This window comes from Canis lupus, chromosome 10 (genome assembly GCF_003254725.2).
Source record: "Canis lupus dingo isolate Sandy chromosome 10, ASM325472v2, whole genome shotgun sequence".
Lineage (NCBI taxonomy): Eukaryota > Metazoa > Chordata > Mammalia > Carnivora > Canidae > Canis > Canis lupus.
In genome coordinates this window covers 68,495,912-68,516,061 of record NC_064252.1, presented here as the reverse complement: position 1 = coordinate 68,516,061, position 20,150 = coordinate 68,495,912, and the positions used below count along the sequence as shown (strand labels likewise).

General features: G+C 57.9%; 1 protein-coding gene across 2 annotated transcripts; it reads right to left on the bottom strand.

Annotated features, from left to right (window-relative positions):
* Positions 1–6,275: 6,275 nt before the first annotated feature.
* On the bottom strand, positions 6,276–19,549 carry PROKR1 (prokineticin receptor 1). 2 transcript variants are annotated; one of them, XM_025470160.3, is made up of 3 exons: positions 18,141–19,549; positions 17,405–18,001; positions 6,276–9,149 (listed from the first exon to the last, which is right to left on the bottom strand). In XM_025470160.3, the coding sequence occupies exons 2-3, from the start codon at positions 17,887–17,889 to the stop codon at positions 8,453–8,455; spliced, it is 1,182 nt and encodes a 393-aa protein (XP_025325945.1). In that variant the 5' UTR covers positions 17,890–18,001; positions 18,141–19,549; the 3' UTR covers positions 6,276–8,452. The 2 variants fall into 2 exon arrangements, with proteins under 2 accessions (XP_025325945.1, XP_025325935.1); XM_025470150.3 differs by having other exon boundaries at positions 17,405–19,549.
* Positions 19,550–20,150: the final 601 nt, after the last annotated feature.

Genomic DNA, 20,150 nt, shown 5'->3' with positions numbered 1-20,150 from the left:
TAAATGTGGATTATGAGAAATCCTTAAAAAATAGGTGTTTTAGTAGATGTTTGTGTATACCTCTGCCCAGGTATGTACTCACCTGAAGATCTCATTACCCAGAGCACACATTAGGGCACCTGCTCTTTACCTTGTGCTGGATAGAAGGTGATGTTGGGTGTCCTGAGCCCTAGGTGGGCTACTTACTGAGACTTACCGTCTCACTGAAGACTGAAGAAATTCAGGCTTTCAGAAATATTAGTGAAGTAGCATATGAAAGCAAGAGGAGGGAATTCTTCCCAAGGACAAGCACGCAGCCTGGTCTCAGAGTGAGGACGGAGGTTTCCTCTCCCTCCCATGTTGAGGGACTTTGGACAGCATGCCGGGGAGGGACAGCCCACACAACTCCAGCAACAGCTGGTGCAGACTGGTTGTAAGAGACCCGGCGGAAGAGACGAGCAAACACCAAGAAGAGACTTGTGAAACCTAGACCTTCCTCGGGGAGCCTCAGCAATACTTGGAAGGAGGACGAGGTGTCGGGACTGTCTGCTAAGTTGCAAAGAATTTACAGGTTCCTGGGACTGTGACAACGTAATGATGACAATTAAATTAAGCAAATATAATGTCACGGCACTCTAACTCGTCGCTAGGGGGTAGAGTCCCTACTTGGTTTGGTGATATGTTGCTATGGATACATTGATTGGCTCCCGAGAACATTCATCTGAAGACCCGACCGCCCCTAGGGTTCAAAAGTTCTTTTAAATGTCTGGAGGTGCATCTAGAATGAGGTGTGGTCTGTTTCACAGACTACCATTTTAAGAGTCTTTAGACATTTTATCTTGGTGAATTCCAAAAATAATCACAGAAAAATTCATATCCCTCTTCTAATTCAAAGGTTCTCTGAGTTTCCATGTATGTCCGGAAGAAGTGACCTATCTTTGTCCCATGGGTTTTCAATGCTGTTAAAAAAACAAAATGTTTCTCATTAGGTTGTTTACTATTTACTCCTGCTTAAAAATGTTCTTTGAAATTCATGGAAAACTTTGGCCAGTCTATTTCCCAAATAAAAACAGCCAAAGAGCTATAGGAATACATGTTAATGCCTTACACTGAGAGCTGCTCTAACGTGGGATTTTGGCAAGCCTACTCCAAACAAGCCATCTATTAATTTTAGCCCCCTGATATAAACATTTCAGAGACCCTAACTTTGAAAGAGTCATGAGTACTCACTTCTGTACACTCCATAGCCTCAGAACTCCCACCTTGGCGGCCAGTTTGGGGTCTTTGCAGTGCATGGAAGCTGACAGACCCATTGGATCCATCGCCCTGCCTAATGCTTTTAGCTTTGGGGGACAAGAGCAAAAACTCATCTGCGTGCTTGGATAAAATTCTCATTACAATGTAGCTAAAAGGTCAAGTCCTGGTCCTCAAACAGTCCTCTGCGCCAGTAGACATAGAGGGGATGAAGAAAACAACAGACAGGGTGGTTCCATCCTGATATAATTCAGGGGTATCCTTGTCACTTTAAATACAAAGGTAGACCAGACCCCGTAGTGTAGCTTTCTAACCTCCTGCTCTGAAATCAAACCAGCCTGGTTTCGAATGGCAGGCTGACTGCTCACTAGACAAGCGACCCTCAGGAACAATATTACACACACCTGGTAGGGTTATGAGGATTTAATAAAATCACACCTATAAATTACTTAACACAGTACATAGAAATACCTGATTAACTAGAATCAATCGTGTAGTCTATTATTATAGTCCATGTCACAATAGCCAAAAACAACATTTAAACAATTCTTATCCATAAAGAGAAAAACTTGCCTATGATATTGAAGATGCACCTTGAGGCCAATTAAAAAAAAATCCTAATACATGCAGTAGAGATTAGAATTTGTTCAGATTAGAGTTTTATTGAGGTACTAACGTGCGAGGGAATATTGAGGTCTTTGCCATGCAGCTCAGCAATGTCGCCTTTCTTGAAAAGATGGGTATTCTATATAACGGCAAATCGAACTCCAATAAAAAAAAATATACAAAAATAAAATAATAAATTTTAAAAAAACAGAAAAGATGCGTATTATGCGGAAGACAAAATACAGTCCCCGCGAGCCAATATTGAACCATAGGTGCCCAGCGAGAAGTCCCTAAACAGTGACTTAAATCAGATGGAAGTTTATTTTTATCTCACTTAGGAGAAGTGTAGAGATCGTCAGGCCGGGGACACTCAGAGTTACCATAGGCCCAGTATTCTTCTGGTTTTCTGGTGGACCATCCCTACGGTGCAAACCTTCTTTTCATCGTCCACGATGGCTGCTGGAGCCATCCGGCTCCAGCTCCAAGCTGCTGCGTCCTAAGCTACAGGATTTTGCAAGGCAAAGAGAAAGGTATTTCTCTCTTTGGTGACGTCAGCTCCATACTTTCCTAAGTTTCCTCTTAGGTTTTCTTGGTAGGTTCTCGGTCACAGGATCATCTTTCACAGCAAGGGAGCCTGCGAAATGCAGTCTTTACTCCGAAGTAATTATTTGGTTCTCATCCTAAGGAAAAAGAGAATCCTGGCGAGCAAGAGGAAACTAAAGTGATCCTTCCAACATACCAGTCTCCCTATAGCACTCTTCTACACAAACGCGATAGACTGCGGGGGAAGTACGGTGAAGGAGATGCGGGATCATAAAATCTAATGAAATAAGCAGCAATAACATACACAGTTGGCGCTTGACCAGCCCCACGAGGAGGGGCACTGACCCTGCCCTCGCCTCTCCCCACACATTCAAGAATCTGAGCAAAACCTTTGACTCCCCCAAAACTTAAATACTAACAGCGCACCGTTGACTAGAAGCCTAATCAATAGTATAGACAATTAACACATGGCTGGTTTGCTCTATGTATCATATATTGTATTTTTATAATAAAGTAAGCTAGAGAAAAGAAAATGTTATTATAAAATGATAGGGAAGAGAGAATACATTTACAGTACTGTATTTGTCCCAAAAAAACCTGCCTAGAAGTAGACCATGCAGTTCAAACTCGTTTTGTTCAAGGGCCAACTGTGTATAGATAGAGATAGAAAGAAAGATAGATATTTTCATAAATATTCACTTTATAACCAGATGCAATGTCATGTGTATTGTCCAAAGGCGAGTAAAATGAAAAGAAGCAATAGAAAAACTGTGCACAATCATGCCAAAGGGAAAGGGGGTGGGAAGGAAGGAAGGAAGGAAAAAAAGAAGAGACTAGAGCCTGCAAAAGAAAAATGAATAGTCTACTCTGAAATAAATAAATATCACGGAAAGAAAAGAAAACAACAAATGCTGGAAATGTTGAATACGTGAGGAGAATATGGAAACCGTGATCCAGGAGACACATATATCAAATACGATTAAATAAAAAGATGTATTTCAGAGCTAAAGATGTTCTATATATCAAACCAGGAGTAAAGCTCTGTCCGGGGGACGCCTGGGTGGCTCAGTTGGTCAAGCGTCTGCCTTCGGCTCAGGTCATGATCCCGGGGTCCTCGGTCGGAGCCCAGAGTCACGCGGTCTGCTCCGCACGGAGTCTGCTTCTCCCTCTGCCCCTCTCCCCGTTCATACTCACTCTCCCTCTCTAATAAATAAAATTAAATGTTTTTAATAAAATGCTTTAATGTCTAATAAATTAATAAAATGTTTAAATTTATTTATAAATAAATATAAATATATTTTATAAATATATAAATTTATATTTATAAATATAAATCCACTCCCTTAAAGTGACATAAAAATAATTAAAAACACGTATATATTCAACTCAAGAAGATATGAAAAGAGCAACAAAATTAAAGTGAGGAAAGCGAAAGCCGCAACAAAACGATGAAGCGACAGAGACTGACCAACAAAAAGAGAGCAAAGCAGTCACCTTGAGAAGTGAATGTGCAATGCTGCTTTTATAGGATTTTTCCTTGTGCTTCCCAACAACCAAAACGTCCTAGCTCCTAAATTCAGATCATTAGGGGACAAGAGCTAGAATTGGGTCGTTCCTTTTTGTAACATCACAGCCTAGGATGGTAAGTGTTTGTTAAATAATTGTGCAAAAGAATCTGGAATCTCCAGGTTATAAAGACAGACCTCTCGGGCTTCTCAGGCCTGAGGGATGAGGGTGGAGGGACCCCACAGAGGATGGAAGGACCCCGCAGAGGGTGGAGGGACCCCACAGAAGGTGGAGGGACCCCGCAGAGAGTGGAGGGACCCCGCAGAGGATGGTGGGACCCCACAGAGGATGGAGGGACCCCGCAGAGGGTGGAGGGACTCCGCAGAGGGTAAGGGACTCCGCAGGCTGGGGCTGGTTGGGATGGGGGTGAAGGGACCCCGCAGAGGATGGAGGGACCCTGCAGAGGGTGGAGGGACCCCGCAGAGGGTGGAGGGACCCTGCAGAGGGTGGAGGGACCCCGCAGAGGGTAAGGGACTCCGCAGGCTGGGGCTGGTTGGGATGGGGGTGGAGGGACCCCGCAGAGGATGGAGGGACCCTGCAGAGGATGGTGGGACCCCACAGAGGATGGAGGGACCCCGCAGAGGGTGGAGGGACCCCGCAGAGGGTAAGGGACCCCGCAGGCTGGGGCTGGTTGGAATGGGGGTGGAGAGACCCCACAGAAGATGGAGGGACCCCGCAGAGGGTGGAGGGATCCCGCAGAGGATGGTGGGACCCCACAGAGGATGGAAGGACCCCGCAGAGGAGGGAGGGACCCTGCAGAGGAGGGAGGGACCCCGCAGAGGGTGGAGGGACCCCGCAGGCTGGGGCAGGTGGGGGAGCCACAGCCCCTATGGAGGCACCTTCACGGGAGGAGCCCGGGAGGTGCTGATGGAGTCCCACTGACCTGCACCCGCCCCCCCACCCCCCGCAGGGCCTCTCCCCCAGCCCGGGCCTGTCCTGTGAGCCGCCGCTCTCCCCCGCTCCGTGTCCTTCAGGGTCCTGCTTACCGGTTGCAGGGACGACAGTTTCCTCCCGGTGTGAGAAGCCCCCCTGGCCACCCCTGTCCCCAGTCAACACCCAGGTCCCGTCTCCAGGGGCAGATGCAAGCGACCTTCCTCGTGTCTGGTGCCTCCCAGGCCCGTGCCCCGTCCTTACCGCGGGGCAGGAGGTGGGCTTGGGGCCACCCCCACCCTCCACCCCCACCAGACGACAGGGCAAGGGATGAAACCTCCTGACCTCTGTGCTGGGTCCGGGAACGAGAGCTAAGTGGGCTCTGCGGGGCCGGGAAGGGTCCCCAGGGGCGGCCTGGCCGAGCTGAAGGTCAACCCGAGAGTTCTCGGGGAAGATGCTTTCCCCCGAAACAGGCTGCCCCCAAGGCTGCGGCAGGAAAACCCCGGGAGAGCTAGGGGCCCTGGGCGCCCGAACCTCTCACCCGGGGCGTCGGGCTCCCCACGGTGGGAAGCACCCTGCGGGTTTAACAGGCTGGGTCCCGGGGAGGGGAGCTGGCCTCGGGCTGTGCACGCAGCCCGAAGCGTCTCAGATGTTTCAAGAAACCAGAGTCATAGTTAGGATTTTGTGGCCGCGCCCCACACTCCTCAGCGCCCTTTCCCTAAGGGGGGACAGGTGCCGCGCTGGAGGGCTCGGGGGACACCGCCCGCTGCCCTGTTGCCGTGTCCTGGATTTAAGAAGTCATTTCTCGAACGTGTGACCATTAGGCAAAACGCCCAGCAGCTTTGTTGTGCACCTGCCCTCCTCTTTGGCTCTAGTTAAGGGAACGGTTCAATTTTGCCAAAGCCCTGGCTTCAGGCTTCCACGCACGACGAGGCGCAGGCCGGGTGCGCCTGGGAGCGCGTGGAGGACCGCGGAGGGCGGCTCAGCGCCGGGGCCCCTTGGTGGGCTCAGCCCCAGGGTTGGAGAGGCCCTCGGCTGGGCGGGCGGGAGCCGGGTTCGCGGAGCCAGCCACCAGGCTGCGGATGGTGTGGGGTCCCGGGGCCACCTCCCGGATCGTTTTGCGTGTGTGGACGGGAAGCCGTGCCAGGGGCTCACCGTAGGCATGTGACGGGCGTAAGCGGGTCCTCAGATTTCGCGTCTTGGCATCTCGATGCTGAAAAGGCACTGATGGTTGTACCAGAGCCGCCTTAGAGGAGGAAGATCTAAACCGTGAAATCTGCGGAGGACGGAGAAGCGCGAGGGCAAGAGGGGCCCGGGCAGCGCCGTTGTCACAATTGCCGGGACCGTGGCCGCGGCCTGTGCCCGGCGCTGGCGGGAAGCAGCTCCGCGCTGTGACCCAGACGAGGGGGAAGACGTGGAAATTACAGGCACGCTACGCTCCACGCTGAGATCTGCACTGGTTTTTTTTTTTTTTTTTTTATTTCACTTGATCACAACACGACACTTTTATTCACTGTGGAAAATCCCAAGCAGACGCAACAAGTAGGAATGTCACAGACACTTAAACGAGTGCAAAGCGGACACTTTCTAGGCGGAAAAGCAAAGCCGCTCGGCTGCCACGTGATAGTCGACTCTCGCTTAGCATTTCTAATGGGAGAGGCGAACGGGACAACAGCCACCTATGTCCTATTACTATTTTGTGGTCCGAAGCTACCTTTCCCGAGTCTAGAACGGAATATGTGATCTTATAAGGACTAAGTACCGCCCTCCGGGACGTGTCGGGTTTGGGCTCATGTCTTAATTAGTTTTTATTCTCTGAGAGTTTTCCGATGGCACCGTAGGACGGTCTGCTGGACGGTGAGTAGGGAGACATGGATCTTTGAACGTGTCTTCCAAGGAAATACAGTAACTATTGAAAAAAAAATGAGGTTTGCTGCCAAAAATTAAGAGTTGACTCTATTTGGAGGGAAACGCCGTACGAGTGTCAGTTAAATACCCTTTGAAATGTGCTGCTCTAGGATTCTTTGAGAGGGAAAGGACACATCTACTCTTTGGCTATACACACTTAGGAAACTAAAGAAAGATCGAGAAGCGAATGTCATATTGCCCAGGCGCACGCTGGCCGGCAGCAGGAACGTGGTCAACGCGTCCATGATTACAGACAGTCTCGTTCTGAGATTCCTAAAACCCGGAGCTCATCTTCCGGCGGGAGACACGCCGCCACTCCCTGTTGCACCTTCACCACCAGACGTCTCTGCCTCGCGGTACCAGCGTGATGTTGGGACGTGACACGTCAGCGCGGCCACGAGAGGTAAAGGGATAAATGTGCACGAAGAGTAATGACAAGGGGAGACGGTAAGGTTCCCAGACACAGCAGCCAGGGTGGCAAGGTTTTCCTGGTCGGGCACGCTATACAGTCATCGGTCCTCTCCTTTGGTTACCCACCTACCGGCTCCTCGGCTCTTCACAACCACCTCATCAGGAGCTCTCACAGGCCTTAGCCTTGTCCCCTTTGGGAAGCTCTCCCAAGGGTCGCACAGGTGGCAGAGCCAAGGCTGGATCAGATCTTCTGGTCCCAAAAGTCCAAATTCCAAAATTGGAAACACTACACCATGAGGGCGCGTTAGAAAGGAGGATGAGCTCTTGACGAGCCCGTGGAGGCATTGAATCCCACGGGGTCGCCTTCACCCGCCGGTATGTCCCCGTCTTTCCTGGACGCCCAGGGCTGTCCCACCAACCTTCACCACCTGCCCCCGGATCGCAAGGCTCCACTTACACGGAGGAGTGGGAACACGGCGGGTGATCTGTCCCAAGGAGAGAGAAGCAAGTCTTAATCCAGAGGATTAACAGCTGTGATGGGCTTCGGGCACTGGTGACGGACTCATCTTGCCCTCAAACCGTAACAACGAGGGGGAGAGCTGGTGGACGTGGAACATGGCTGATGGCCACACCACGAGGGGCTGAGCCTACTTTCAAAGAGTCTATGCTTCCAGGCGTGGATTCAAGAGCAGGACTTGAGGGGAAGCCTAATTGGTCCAAGTCAGAATAACTGAGGGGCAGAAGCATCCTTAGCCCCAGAAAACCCGAGCTCCTGCCCTGAGCCCCACAGGCTCTCAGAGGTCTGCCATCTGAACTCCTCCCCCTGGAGCCAAGAGGATATACTCGGCCTGAGCCGAGGCCCTCCCCGGAGCAAGTCAAGACACCCAGAACCCCTTAATACCTTGACCAAACGGCTTCCAGGGTCTGCGTGGCTTCCCCTGACGATGAGCCTCACCGTGTATGGGCACAGCTGTAAGCCACGGAGCAGATTTGGACAGAACTTGGCCACGCGTATTGGGGTGTCCACGTGCATGCACACGAGGCTCCTCACAGTGACAGGACCAGAGATGCGACTAGAAGGGTTGAGGAAAGAACGAGGAGCCCGTTTCCTATTCATGCTCCAACGCCCCAAATGTTAAGAGAGAACTCGAGCCGAAGGACAATCCTAGAGATGGGCTACATCAGGGCCTGGTGGGTTGTCCATTCACTCTGCCCCCGGCAGCCACCCGAGGCTTCTTGCTTGACGGTGTATCTTCCGTACACTGGTCAGGGTCCCAAAGTCTGTCTTTGTTTAAACGTTGCGAGGCCCAGCGGGTTACTTCAGTCTGACGCAGTCCACCTCTTCGGTGGCAGGCACGCCTGTGGTTTTAAGATCCAGGTCGGCGCTGGACTTACTGGCGCTGTAAGAAGCCTTCCAATGGAGCAGCATGATCTTCTTGAAGCACTTGATGGTGTTGTTCTTGACGGTCACGAAGCACAGGGTGTTGATCATGCTGTTGCTCATGGCGATGCACTCGACGACGTAGAAGGCCGTGAGGTAGTGCTTCTCCTTGACGAACACGGTGGGGAAGAAGTCGCGCACGATGGTGAAGCCGTAGAAGGGCGCCCAGCACAGCACGTAGGCCGTGAGGACGCACATGAGCACCAGCACCGTCTTCCTGCGGCAGCGCAGCCGCTTCCGGATCGGCTCGGTCTGGACGCCCGGCACCGCCTTGAACCACAGCTCCCGGGAGATCCTGGCGTAGCACAGGGTCATGGTGACCACCGGGCCCACGAACTCGATGCCGAAGATGAAGAGGAAGTAGGACTTGTAGTAGATCTGCTGGTCCACCGGCCAGATCTGGCCGCAGAAGATCTTCTCCTGGCTCTTGACAATGACGAGGACCGTCTCGGTGGTGAAGTAGGCGGCAGGGATGGCGATGAGGATGGACACCAACCACACCAAGGCGATCAAGCCCGTGGCCGTTTGATACTTCATCCTGGGTCTCAGCGGGTGGACAATGGCCAGGTATCTAGGACGAGAACAGAAAGAGGGCCAGCCGCCGTGAGGGGGACGTCGTGGGTCATGATACTGTTGGGGCAACACTAGAACAAGGACAATCCTGGAGATGGGCTACCATCCCGAGAAGGTGCGACCCAACGGAGAAACGACCTCGTGGGCTCTCAAGAAAAGTAGGCTCTAAGCCCCGGTTCCACCCCTTAGGAGCTGTCGCAGCCTCAGGCAGGCTTTGCTTAATGTCCCCGAATCTCGGTTTCCCTACCTGCCGCGTGTACGCAGTTTTGGACGCACTTTCAAATGTGCTATATGCTCGGTAAACGGTAACTATTACTAAATGTAGTAGTGATGCCTCCCGTTGGTTTCTGGCCGGGCTCTGTTCCCAGGTCCTTCCTGATTCCGGGGCCATTCATCCTAATTACCTCGCCATGAAGAGCCGAGAGGGCCTGATAATTCCAAAAAGCTGTCGGGGGGAGCCTACCCTTTCCAGTGGAAGCAGTGGGCCAAGTTTCGCCCTCGTTCCGCGTCATTGGAAATACTGCTCTTTATGCAAAGGTGAAGGGAAGAGCATGTGACCACGTACCTTGTTTTTCAGGGGTAGAAACGGAGCCTGGAGACAGAGGAGTGACTCTCTCAGGGTCATACACCACAGGACGCTTGATCGAAAACGTTTAACCCTGTCTCATGGTCGATGTGAAAGATCAATCAGGAATATACATAATTTTTTTTTTTTAACCACAAAGCAGCAGGCGGTAAAAGATATTGCCTTTGTTCTTTCCCCAAAAAAAAAAAAAAAAAAAACCCACACGGCTGTTACCACAGTGGTCCAGGAATGAAGAGAGAGCACTTTGGGGGGGATGTGAGTCATCTGTGTGGTATGAAAGCCGCCTTCCCAGGGAGAGAGCGCAGAGAGCTCTGGTTTCCTGGAAGACCTGCCACGTCTGGCAGGGGGTACAAGCTGGAGAAGGGGACAGATGGGGAGGGAAGGGGGAGGGAATGGCCAGACGACGCTGGAAATAATCTCATTCTCACGTGTCCCCGGCCTGTCCCAGGTAGAGCCAAGGGCAGGCGTGAGAAGCCTGAAGGAAAACCAGAGCGACTCTGTTGCCTTTGAAACCAATCCCTTTGAGGTCAGCGTTCTTGGGATTTTGATTGGAAGAGGAAGCTCATTCCTTTTTTTGTTTTTTTGTTTTGTTTTGTTTTCCCCGATTATATTCCTGCTGTTTGCGCCCTTCTCCCCCCAACGCAGGCAGCCGACTCCGTTGCGTGTCCTTTGGAGAGTTCACAGAGTGAGACTCCTGCTGGCTGGAGAGACGGCAGACGGGGTGGGACGGGGCCACCGTCGGTGCACCCGGCCGTTGGGCTTGCTCTGGCCCCGCAACTGTCCCTGCCCTCCCGCCGGTGTCCGAGCGCCGAGGGGGGAAGGGGAACGATGCCGGGTGTTGGCGGTGCCTCTGTCCATGCGCAGGCCCGGGCCCCAGAAGGCCGCGGCGCCCCAAGTCGCCGACCCCTAAGGCCTACTATGAGCTCAGTGCCTTCGCTCTCACCACCCCCTCCCCTTTGCCGTCCCCCCACGTTCTACCGACCGTCCTGCAAAGGCCACGTCTGCGCCTCTACCCGTTTGCTATGCGAGTGGTCACGGTCTGCTGCTATTCCTTCCTCCCCCACGCACCCCCCGGAGTACTCCTTTCTGCACCGACCTAGGCGTCAGAGGACCGGGGCTCTGATTCCGGCTTTGCCTCGAACCGCGGGAACGTGCGTCCTTCCTCCGGGCCCCCCGGCTGCACGTGCCCCGGGCGACGGGGGAGAGCGCCTGCCTCGCCTGCCTCCGAGAGCTGTGGGCGCCGTTAGACGCCGTCACTTGGGGAACCCGTATGACCCCGTCAGAGTCTGCTTTGGGCTCCTTTATTTTTTTTTTTTTTTAAGATTTTATTTATTCATTCACGAGACACAGAGAGAGAGAGAGAGAGAGGCAGAGACCCGGGCCGAGGGAGGAGAAGCAGGCCCCATGCAGGGAGCCCGATGCGGGACTGGATCCCGGGAATCCGGTGTCAGGCCCTGGGCCAAGGGCAGATGCTCCACCGCTGAGCCCCCCGGGCGTCCCTACTGCTCCCACTCTTGCGGGGCTCTGCACCCCCACTTCACACGTGCCTCGGAATGCAGAGTCTACGTCCCCCCTGGAAGGGACAAGGAGTTAATGATCCCTTCAGAGTAGATGACCGCTAAGGAGGGACCGGGTGAGAGTGACCCGACGGAGCCATGATGACGGGACACGGGGGCGCGGGGCGCAGGCCAAGGGATGCACCTAAGGAGCTGCCGGTTGCCCGACGCCTTGGAACATCGGGGGGTGGAAACCAGCTGTGCTGCAGAGGAAGGGGAGAAAAGGATGCCGGCGTTCTGGAGGGTTCCAGGAGGGCAGGAGGACGAGGCGCGGCTTGCTCCCCGGGAAGGCTGGAGCCGGACACCGACGGGCCTGCACCCGGCTCTGCCGAGACCCCCCGGCTCCAAGGAATAGCAGCGAGGCCCCGGTCTCCGAGCCACGCAGTCCCTGGAAGCCTGAGAGGACACGCATGAGGCCCCAACGATGACCCCAGACCTCGAACAAGGAGAGATTCCCTGCTCTCCCTCCTGAGCCCCCACTCCGTCTACACCCGCTGTCTCTCTAGCCCTTCGGGGCCTGCTGGCTCGTGTTTGCTCTCTACGCCGCGGGCAGCCGGGGACCCTCCGGGACGGCGACTGCCGCAGGCCACTAACTCCCCTCACGTGGTTCGCAACCTCAAAGGGAGTTTGTCCCGAGCTCTTCTGCATACATAGCGCTACTTTTTTTTTTTTTTTGACCTGTTCTCAGCCACAACGTCGCCGTCAAGGTCTCTACTACTTTCTATTTCACTGGATCTGTTTATCCTCGCATCAGAGGCGAATCACCCACCAGATGCGTGTTCCGTCCCGGCTCTCCCGCCTTCGCCGCCACCCGCGACCGCGCCCGGGGTTAGCAGCAGGCGCTGTGCCCCAGGCCCGCCGGGGACCCTTCCCGGAAGGCGATGGCGGGGTGGCCTCAGAGGACGGCCGGCAGCCCCCTACGCCCGGGCCCGCACTCCGGGCTCCCGCAGCCTGCGTGCTTATGTCTGCGAGGCAGCGGGCGATGTGCACGGCGCCTTCACAGGCCCTGTCCCCGCGTGGCCCCAAGCGTGCGGAACAGGGGGGAGAACAAGGGTGACCATTTCACAGATGAGCCGCCTGAGGCTCGGAGGAACTGCGTCACCTGCCAAAGGCCACACAGCTGGACCTCGGCAGAGCCAGGTGCAGGCCCGTCGGTGTCCGGCTCCAGCCTTCCCGGGGAGCAAGCCGCGCCCCGTCCTCCTGCCCTCCTGGAACCCTCCAGAACGCCGGCATCCTTTTCTCCCCTTCCTCTGCAGCGCAGCTGGTTTCCACCCCCCGACGTTCCAAGGCGTCGGGCAACCAGCAGCTCCTTCCTCCGCTTAGGCGCGTCCCTTGGCCTGTGCCCCGTGTCCAGACCCACTTGGGGCCGACACTCCCCACAGGGCAAGGAATGAAGGCTGCTGGACGAGCGAGCACCCAGGCAGCGACTCCGCGATGGCCACAGGCCGGGCGATTGGGGGAGAGTATGCGCCCCCCCACCCCGCACCCCGGGACCCAGCCCCGGGTCAGCCCATGGGAATGGCGGCTGCCGCAGCTTCCAGGCCATCCACCAGCCCACCAGGGACCCAGAACCCACTCCTCCGGCCAGTCAGCCCCATCGGTGAACTCACGGGGGGACGTCGGTGCTTCCCGAGGCGGCTCGGGTGCTCAGGCCCCCGCTGGCCCCGCGCAGCCGGGAGACCGGGGCTCAGCGGACGGGCCGACATCCCGCCTGGATTCTGGGTGAAGAGGGCGGTGCCCCCGGCGCCCCACGCGCTCTGGGGTATGTGGATGGCACATGGAGGCCAGTGCAGCTGTGTCTACACCCGGCGGGAAACCCAGACCTTGGGGCGCAGAGCCCAGGGATGTTCCTTTTCAGCTCCCTGCTCCAGCAGGCCCGACTCCCCGTACCTAGATTCCGAGACCTTCTGGAATAGGACCCTGCTGTTTCCCATCTCCGCTCTGCTTATGTTCCTTGCCCCAGAAGGTCCCACACACCTCCCCAGGGGACCTCATCTTGTAAACCCTGCCCCTACCCCCCGTGGAAAACCTTTCCGGTCCTTTGCTGATTGTCATTTGTTGACAGCCAGTTGAAAGCCCACCTCCTCCGTGAAGCCTCCCTGGTATGCAGGACGTGACCCTTCTGCAAATTTCATTTAAAACACAGCCCTTACTCTGGGTTCTGTTAACTCAGGGTTCGTCCCACCATCTGCACCCCCCGCCCCGACGGCAAGCTCCTCAAGGGCGGGGATCCAGTCTTGCTTCTTCTGTAGCTTCCACTTCCCCGGGAATCCTGGGCACCTAGGATTGTAGTCAAGCCTCAGTCGCAGCAGGCGCTCGGCCCTGGATGAATGGGGACGTAAGGGGCCATCGCGAAGCTCCCGGAAAGATGGCAATGGCTTTCAGAGAACAGGGCCGGAACGTGCTTACCCAGCCCGAGCCCGGGGCGCTGCCTGGGACTCGATAACCCTGAGGAAAGGCGGAGGGATGCGAGCCGTAGTCCCTAGAGGTCTTTTGAGCAAGAGGGGAGCTGTGCCCGCGACACAAGAGTGACGGCGGCGGCGGCCTTCCTTCTCCCCTCGGGCCATGGAGCCTTGCTGCCCGTGTGGGTGCCTGTCTCGGGGCCTTTGCACTGATCATTTCCCTTGTGTGGAATGTGTCTTCCCAGTCTTCAAAGCCCGGCTTGCTTGCTTGCTTTTTTTTTTTTGATTTTTCCAGAGTTCCCTTCAAATGCCTGTTCCCCGGGGACACTTTCCCCAACGACGTGCCTGGAGCAGCTTCCATCCTGCATCACGTTCAGCGTTCTTGTGTTCGTCTTTTTTTTTTTTTTTTTTTTTTGGTTCAGAGCGTTGCTGAGATCACCTTCTGGTCTGTGGCTTGTTTGCCCGACTGTTCCCTCTCCCCACTCCTGGGGGGAAAAGCTGCACGAAGGCAAAGAGCTCCTCCCCCCACCCCCCCACCCCCTGCACCATCCTGTCCACAGGGCTCGCACTCAGGACATGCTGTTTGCAGGGAGCCTGGGGGGCTCAGGGCTTGAGCGTCTGCCTTTGGGTCAGGTCGTGATCCCGGGGTCCTGGGTTGGAGCCCTGCATGGGGCCCCTGCTCCCTCTGCCTCTCCTGCTCCCCCTGCTTGTGCTCTCTCTCTCTCAAATAAATAAAATCTTAAAAAAAAAAAAAGTGCTGTTTGCATGAATGAGTGTTTAGCGTGGATTGTGAGCAGGGGACGTTAGCTGAGGGGCAGATCCAGGAGCCCCCGAGGCTGCAGTGAAGACGGTGGAGATATACCCCCCCGTCACCCCCCTGCAGCAGGTCCCATAAATCGAATGAATGCAGAGAAAGGGAGACAGCCTCCGGGCGGCACAGACGTCTGGGAGCACCAGGGACCCTGGTTCATAAATAGTTCTGCTCTGCTCTGTCTCCATAGCTGCGTGTCTTGCACACCCTGCACCAGAGCTTGTTTGACCTCACATCACAGGAACAGCCACCTCGAAGAGCTTGGCCAATCGAAAACGGTCATCACTTTACCTGGGTCTGTTTTGTTGTTGCTGCTGTAAGGGTTAATTTGAGAATTATAAGATCCGCTATTTTGTTTTGCTTTGTATTTATTGATTCCTGAGAGACACAGAGAGAGAGAGAGAGAGAGAGAGAGGCAGAGACCCAGGCAGAGGGAGAAGCAGGCTCCATGCAGGGAGCCCGACGCAGGACTCAATCCCGGGACCTCGGGGTCACGCCGCTGAGCCCCAGGGGCCCCTAAGACCCGCTGCTTACTTGTTGTTGACTCTGGTCTACGCCTGGTTCCGAACAACCACACGTCTTACCTCCTCGAATCCTCAGGACACCCCAGCACACGGGCTTTCTTATTATTCTCACCGTACACAGGAGAAGCCTGAGGCCAGGGAAGCTAGCTGACGGGAGGCCCTGGCGCTAGCAGGCGCCGCAGCAGGGCTCGAACCCTGCCCGCGTAGGCACTACCACTGTGGTTTCGCTGAACAAAGCTCCAGGCCTCCTATAACGGGAGCGTCATCCGTGACATCGAGACAAAAAAAATCAGTTGCCCCCGGGGGCAGCCCGGGTTGCTCAGTGGTTAGCGCCGCCTGCAGCCCGGGGCGTGATCCTGGGGACCCGGGATCGAGTCCCACGTCGGGCTCCCTGCGTGGAGCCTGCTTCTCCCTCTGCCTGTGTCTCTGCCTCTCTCTCTCTCTGTGTCTCTCTCATGAATAAATAAATAAAATGTTTTAAAAAAAATCCGTTGCCCCAAACTAACGACACAGAACCTGAAAAAGCCCCGATCCATTCCTGAACAGCACACGAGGCCCGACAAAGTCAAGCAGGCCCTGCAGGCCCTGCACCACGTCCCCAGAAGGAGGTGGCACAAACACACACAAATCATCTGAAGCAAAGGCACGAACAGGTGCAGCCGAGCAGCCGGCTGGTTGGCCGGGGCCTCGGGGCGGTGGCCTGTGGTGGCCACAGCGCCGTTTTCAACGTCGGGGCTCAGGCCCCGCGTCCCCACCCTGCTGGGCCCGACGAGACAGGCCCGCTGTGCAGCACATGTTGCCGCCGCGTCTAAACGGCGTGATCCCGCAGACCGGGGTTGACGCCTGGCACCGATAGCGGCCCTTGCACAGTCGGGGTGAGCCAGCGTCCCCTGACCGGCGCTGGCGTCCGCCCCCCTGGGAGCCCCCACCGCCCACCTCGTGGGACGCCTGCAGCGTGGTGACGGGCTGTGCCCGGGGACCAGGCGCCACCGCCGAGCAGGTGCCAGGCCAGCCCGCGCCCGTGGCTGGGGCGCCCCCTGTGCAGGAAGTGACACTTCAGGAGAGGACGCTCTTCTGCTCTGAGCTCCCACCTTCAGGAAGTCTGAGACAAGGTAGCGGGAGCTCCTCCCTCCCAGCCCGGAACGGGACCTGGGGACAGGCTGTGCTCGGCCGTCCCCTTCCTGAGTCGCCTGGGTCAGCTGCGGCAGCGGCCCGGGGCGCCCGGACCCCGTGGAGGGCCCTGCAGGCACGACCCCTTGCACGCAGCACCTTCGTGCCCTTGAGGCCAAGTCCCTGACATTCGTGCCCTGAGAGAGGAGGCTGCGGCCCCAGCCTTTAAGGCTTGGCAGCCGGGCTCCTCCTGGGGACGCCCCCGGGGCCTGGGCAGTGGCCTGTTTCCAGGTCGTGCTATCTCGGCTTGTTCTGCCTTTGGCCTCAGAAAATAGGTTCTATCTGCTGCACTGGTCCCGGACCGCTGCCCCAGGCCGTCCTGGCTGCGGGGGGTGGGGGGGGCCTCCACGGGAGCCCTGAGGCCACGAACCTGGGGGGCGGCTGTGCTGCGGGCTCTCGGGGCGAAGGGGCAGGGACGGGCCATGCAGACCCGAGGACACGGGGCCCTGACCCCGGCGGCGGCGCCAGGAAGAGAGCTCCGGCAGAGGGGCTTGCAGACCCTGCCCGGGGACCCCCCCCCACCCCCGCCGGGCTCCTTAGCACAGGAGCTCGTCCTAAGTGAAAAGGCCCGACACCGCCCAACACAGGTGTGCAGAGTGTGCTCTGACGGCTTCAGGCACGAGGCCAGACCGGCGCCCACCCCAGCGCCCACACGAACCTATGGGGAGGAGCAAACGTGCCCCGACGGAAAGAACCAGTAAGAGCATGCGCTCCCTTTCTTTTTCTTTCTCTTTTTCTTTTTTTTCTTCAAAACAAATCACCCGTCTTATTTTAAAATCAACCAGCGCGGAGTGGGGGGAAGGTTAGGGGAGAGGCGCTTGCGTTTTGAGAAAATCTTCCTCAGGCAAGCTGACTCGCAAGGCACCTGCCTGGAACTGAGACTTGTCCCTCCGCGTGTCCTCGAACCTATTTGCCCCGGGCCCCGAGCAGGCCGTCCAGGAGCGCGGCCGTCGCCCAGGGGCCCAGGGATCGGAAGCTGTCCCGCCGCTCAGCTCCGGGGAGCTCGGCCACTGCCCCTGCCCGCCCACGGCTGGAAAACCAGAAGTCTCCCTACTGGTGGCCAACGGGCCAACGTTGCCCCCCCCCCCGCCCCCAGGCATCCTCGTCCGCAGGGAACAGAGATCGCCCGTCCGTCCACACCTGCAGTAAAGGAAGGGGTCGACCCGGGGCCCTTTCTCTGTCGTCCCTGCGTCCCCGGACTCACCTGTCGATGGCGATGGCCAGCAGGGCATTGGTGGAGACATAGAGCGAGACAGTGCGCAGGTAGTTGACGGAGGCGCACGTGACGTGGCCGTGCTCCCAGGACAGCTGGCGCACCACGTAGTAGTCCATCTCAAAGGGGCAGCAGACCACGGCCACCAGGAAGTCGGAGACGGCCAGGTTGGCGATGAGCAGGTTGGTTAGGTTCCGCAGCTTCCTGTGGCGGGCCAGGGCGGCGATGAAGACCAGGTTGCCAACGCCGCACACCAACATGATGGCCACGAGGGCCACGCCGATGACGATCTTGGCGGCGAAGAAAGTCCGGGAGTTGGTCACGTCCTCCTCTTCACCCGAGGGCAGGTCGTAGTCGCCGTAGCTGAAGTTGAATGGGAAGGACGCGGCGTGGGCCCCGTGGGGCGCAGGCACGGAGGGGAAGTAGGCGGACGTGTTGGGGGCCGACTCCTCGGCGAGCCCCGCGGCGACCTCCATCGGGCCGGCGGCCCCCAGGGCGACGTCGGGGATGCTGGGGTCGCCGCCCTCTCCGCTGGGTCAGGACGCGTCCGCCGTCCTCGGGGCTCGGGGCCTGGGCTCCATCCTAAGCCTTCGAGACACACACAAGTGAGTGGCCAAATTGAAGGCCGTCCTGTACCCCAAGGCCACCCGCTAGCCCCGCGCTCACGACGAACAGAGTGATGGGGGGAGACCAAGGAGGCGGGGAGAGAAGACAAATGGATAAAAACCACAGAGCCGCTCCTCCGGGGCAGGCTGGACCGCTGTAGAGACAACCGGCTCCGGCTCAGCTTATCTCGTCTCCACTGAAGATCTGACGTGTGGCCGCGATTTTGCTCAAGGACCCAAGTTGGGGGGGGGGGGGCTGAAGAGAAGGAAAGTGACCGGCTCCAAACGCTCCCCCCTCCCACCAGCGTGAACTCGGTCTTTGTGAAACGGTCCAGTTCTGTGGCTTAAAAGAAATTATTCTGGGATCCCTGGGGGGCTCAGCGGTTTGGCGCCTGCCTTGGGCCCAGGGCGTGACCCCGGGGTCCCTGGATCAAGTCCCACGTCAGGCTCCCTGCATGGAGCCTGCTTCTCCCTCTGCCTGGGTCTCTGCCTATGTCTCTGCCACTCTCATGAATAAATAAATAAAATCTTAAATTAAAAAAAAGAAATTATTCTGAATATCATCAGCCCTGTACGAAACAGCCCTGTCGCTCCCCCCGCCCCCCAGCTGGTCTCCTTCCTCTCGCAGAACCCTCCAGAATCCCAGAGTCTACCCCGCAGCGTCCCTTCCCGCGCCTCGCTGGGTTTCGTGTCCCCACATGCACGTCTGCTGCGATCCCAGGAGCCAGGCGGCGTTGACCAAGGCCTGTCCCCAGGCAGAGGCTGCGGGGCTGAAGCCACAGCCCCCGAGCCCCTGAGTGGCTTCGTCGGGGGCTCCGGAGCCTGCCCCGGGTAAACAGCTTAACCGCTCCGAGTTTCAACATCCTCCAGGCAGCAGATCAGTAACATCTGTGAGGCGAGCTCCCGGGAAGGGAAGGGAGGGCGTTACACCGGGGCTGCAAGGAATTCCTGCCCAGGGTTCAGACCTCCGCGGCCACGGGGAAGGGGGGGGGGATCCTGCCCCAGATGCCTCCACCGCAGCACCTATGGGGGGCAGGGTGGGGGTTCACTGCCCTGCTGGGGACCAGAAAACCAAGAGGAACCCCCCTCCCCTTGCAGTCCCGGTCCCTCCCAGAGCCTGCAAGCATCACATCAAGTTGCAGAGACCTAAGAGGCCCCGGCCGGGGAAGGGAGACCTGCTGCCCACACTCCTCAGCGGGGAGGTATCCGCAGCCTGTCCTGGGGGGACACTGGGGTTAAAGCCCCTCTGAGCCCCACGAGGCCACCGCCCGCCTCACCTCCATTGATCTCACGGTTCCCTTCCCAGGCCCTCCCCGGTGCCCCTGTCAGGGTGGGACCGCACCCCTGAAGGGTGGGGGGGCACGTCTTGGGGTCCAGGCCCCTCCAGCTGCCATCCTGCTGGGCCCCCCTCCCTCCCCGCAGGCCCCGTGTGCCCCAGGTCACCTACCTGGAAGGCTCCAAGTCAGCTTTTAAAAGCAAATGGTGATAAAAACTTCTTGGAGGGGGGGCGGGGCAGGGGGCGCTGGGAGATCCAGCCCCGCGGAGGCCCGTCCTGCGCTCCCTCCCGCTTTCTGGCGTCTGCAGGGGGGACCCCAGTCCCCGGGGCGCGGGGGGGGGGCACTCCCGGGGCGGGTACCCCGCTCCCCTGGGGAATGGGCGCGAAAGCTAGTGCCTGGCAAGGAGCCCGACGGGGGCGAGCATCCCCCCGGGCGCCCCGTACCTGCACCTGCAGCTGCAGCTGCACCTGCACCTGCACCTGCGGCGGCCGCGCTCCGGGTCGGTGTCGGCGGTGCAGGGACCCAGGCGGCTCCCGAGGCGCAGGGACCAGCCCCCGCTGCGTCCTCGTCTCCCCCCTGCCTCCCTGCTCAGCGATCCCCGCCCCCCCCGGTGCCCTGGGGGCGCCCAGGCCCCCCCCCGGGCTCACTGGGGTCGCTGGGCCCGCGCGCGGCTGGGACCCGGGAGCCCCGGGATGCGGAGGACGCGGCGGAGGGAGCGGGGCCGGGGCTCAGGCTCGGGAAATGCGGCCGCGGGCGGGGGGCGGGGCTGAGCCATCCCCGGAGGCGTAGCTCCCTCCCGCAGTGCCCGCCCCGGGCAACCGGACAGTGCGGCTCACCTGGCGGAGGGGGCGGGCC

Coding starts and splice junctions, on each gene's coding strand:
- PROKR1 (XM_025470150.3), bottom strand. CDS start 17,889: ATGGAGGTCGCCGCGGGGCTCGCCGAGGAGTCGGCCCCCAACACGTCC. Junction 9,150..17,404: donor CTGGCCATCGCCATCGACAG/GTGAGTCCGGGG, acceptor TTCTCGTCCTAG/ATACCTGGCCATTGTCCACC.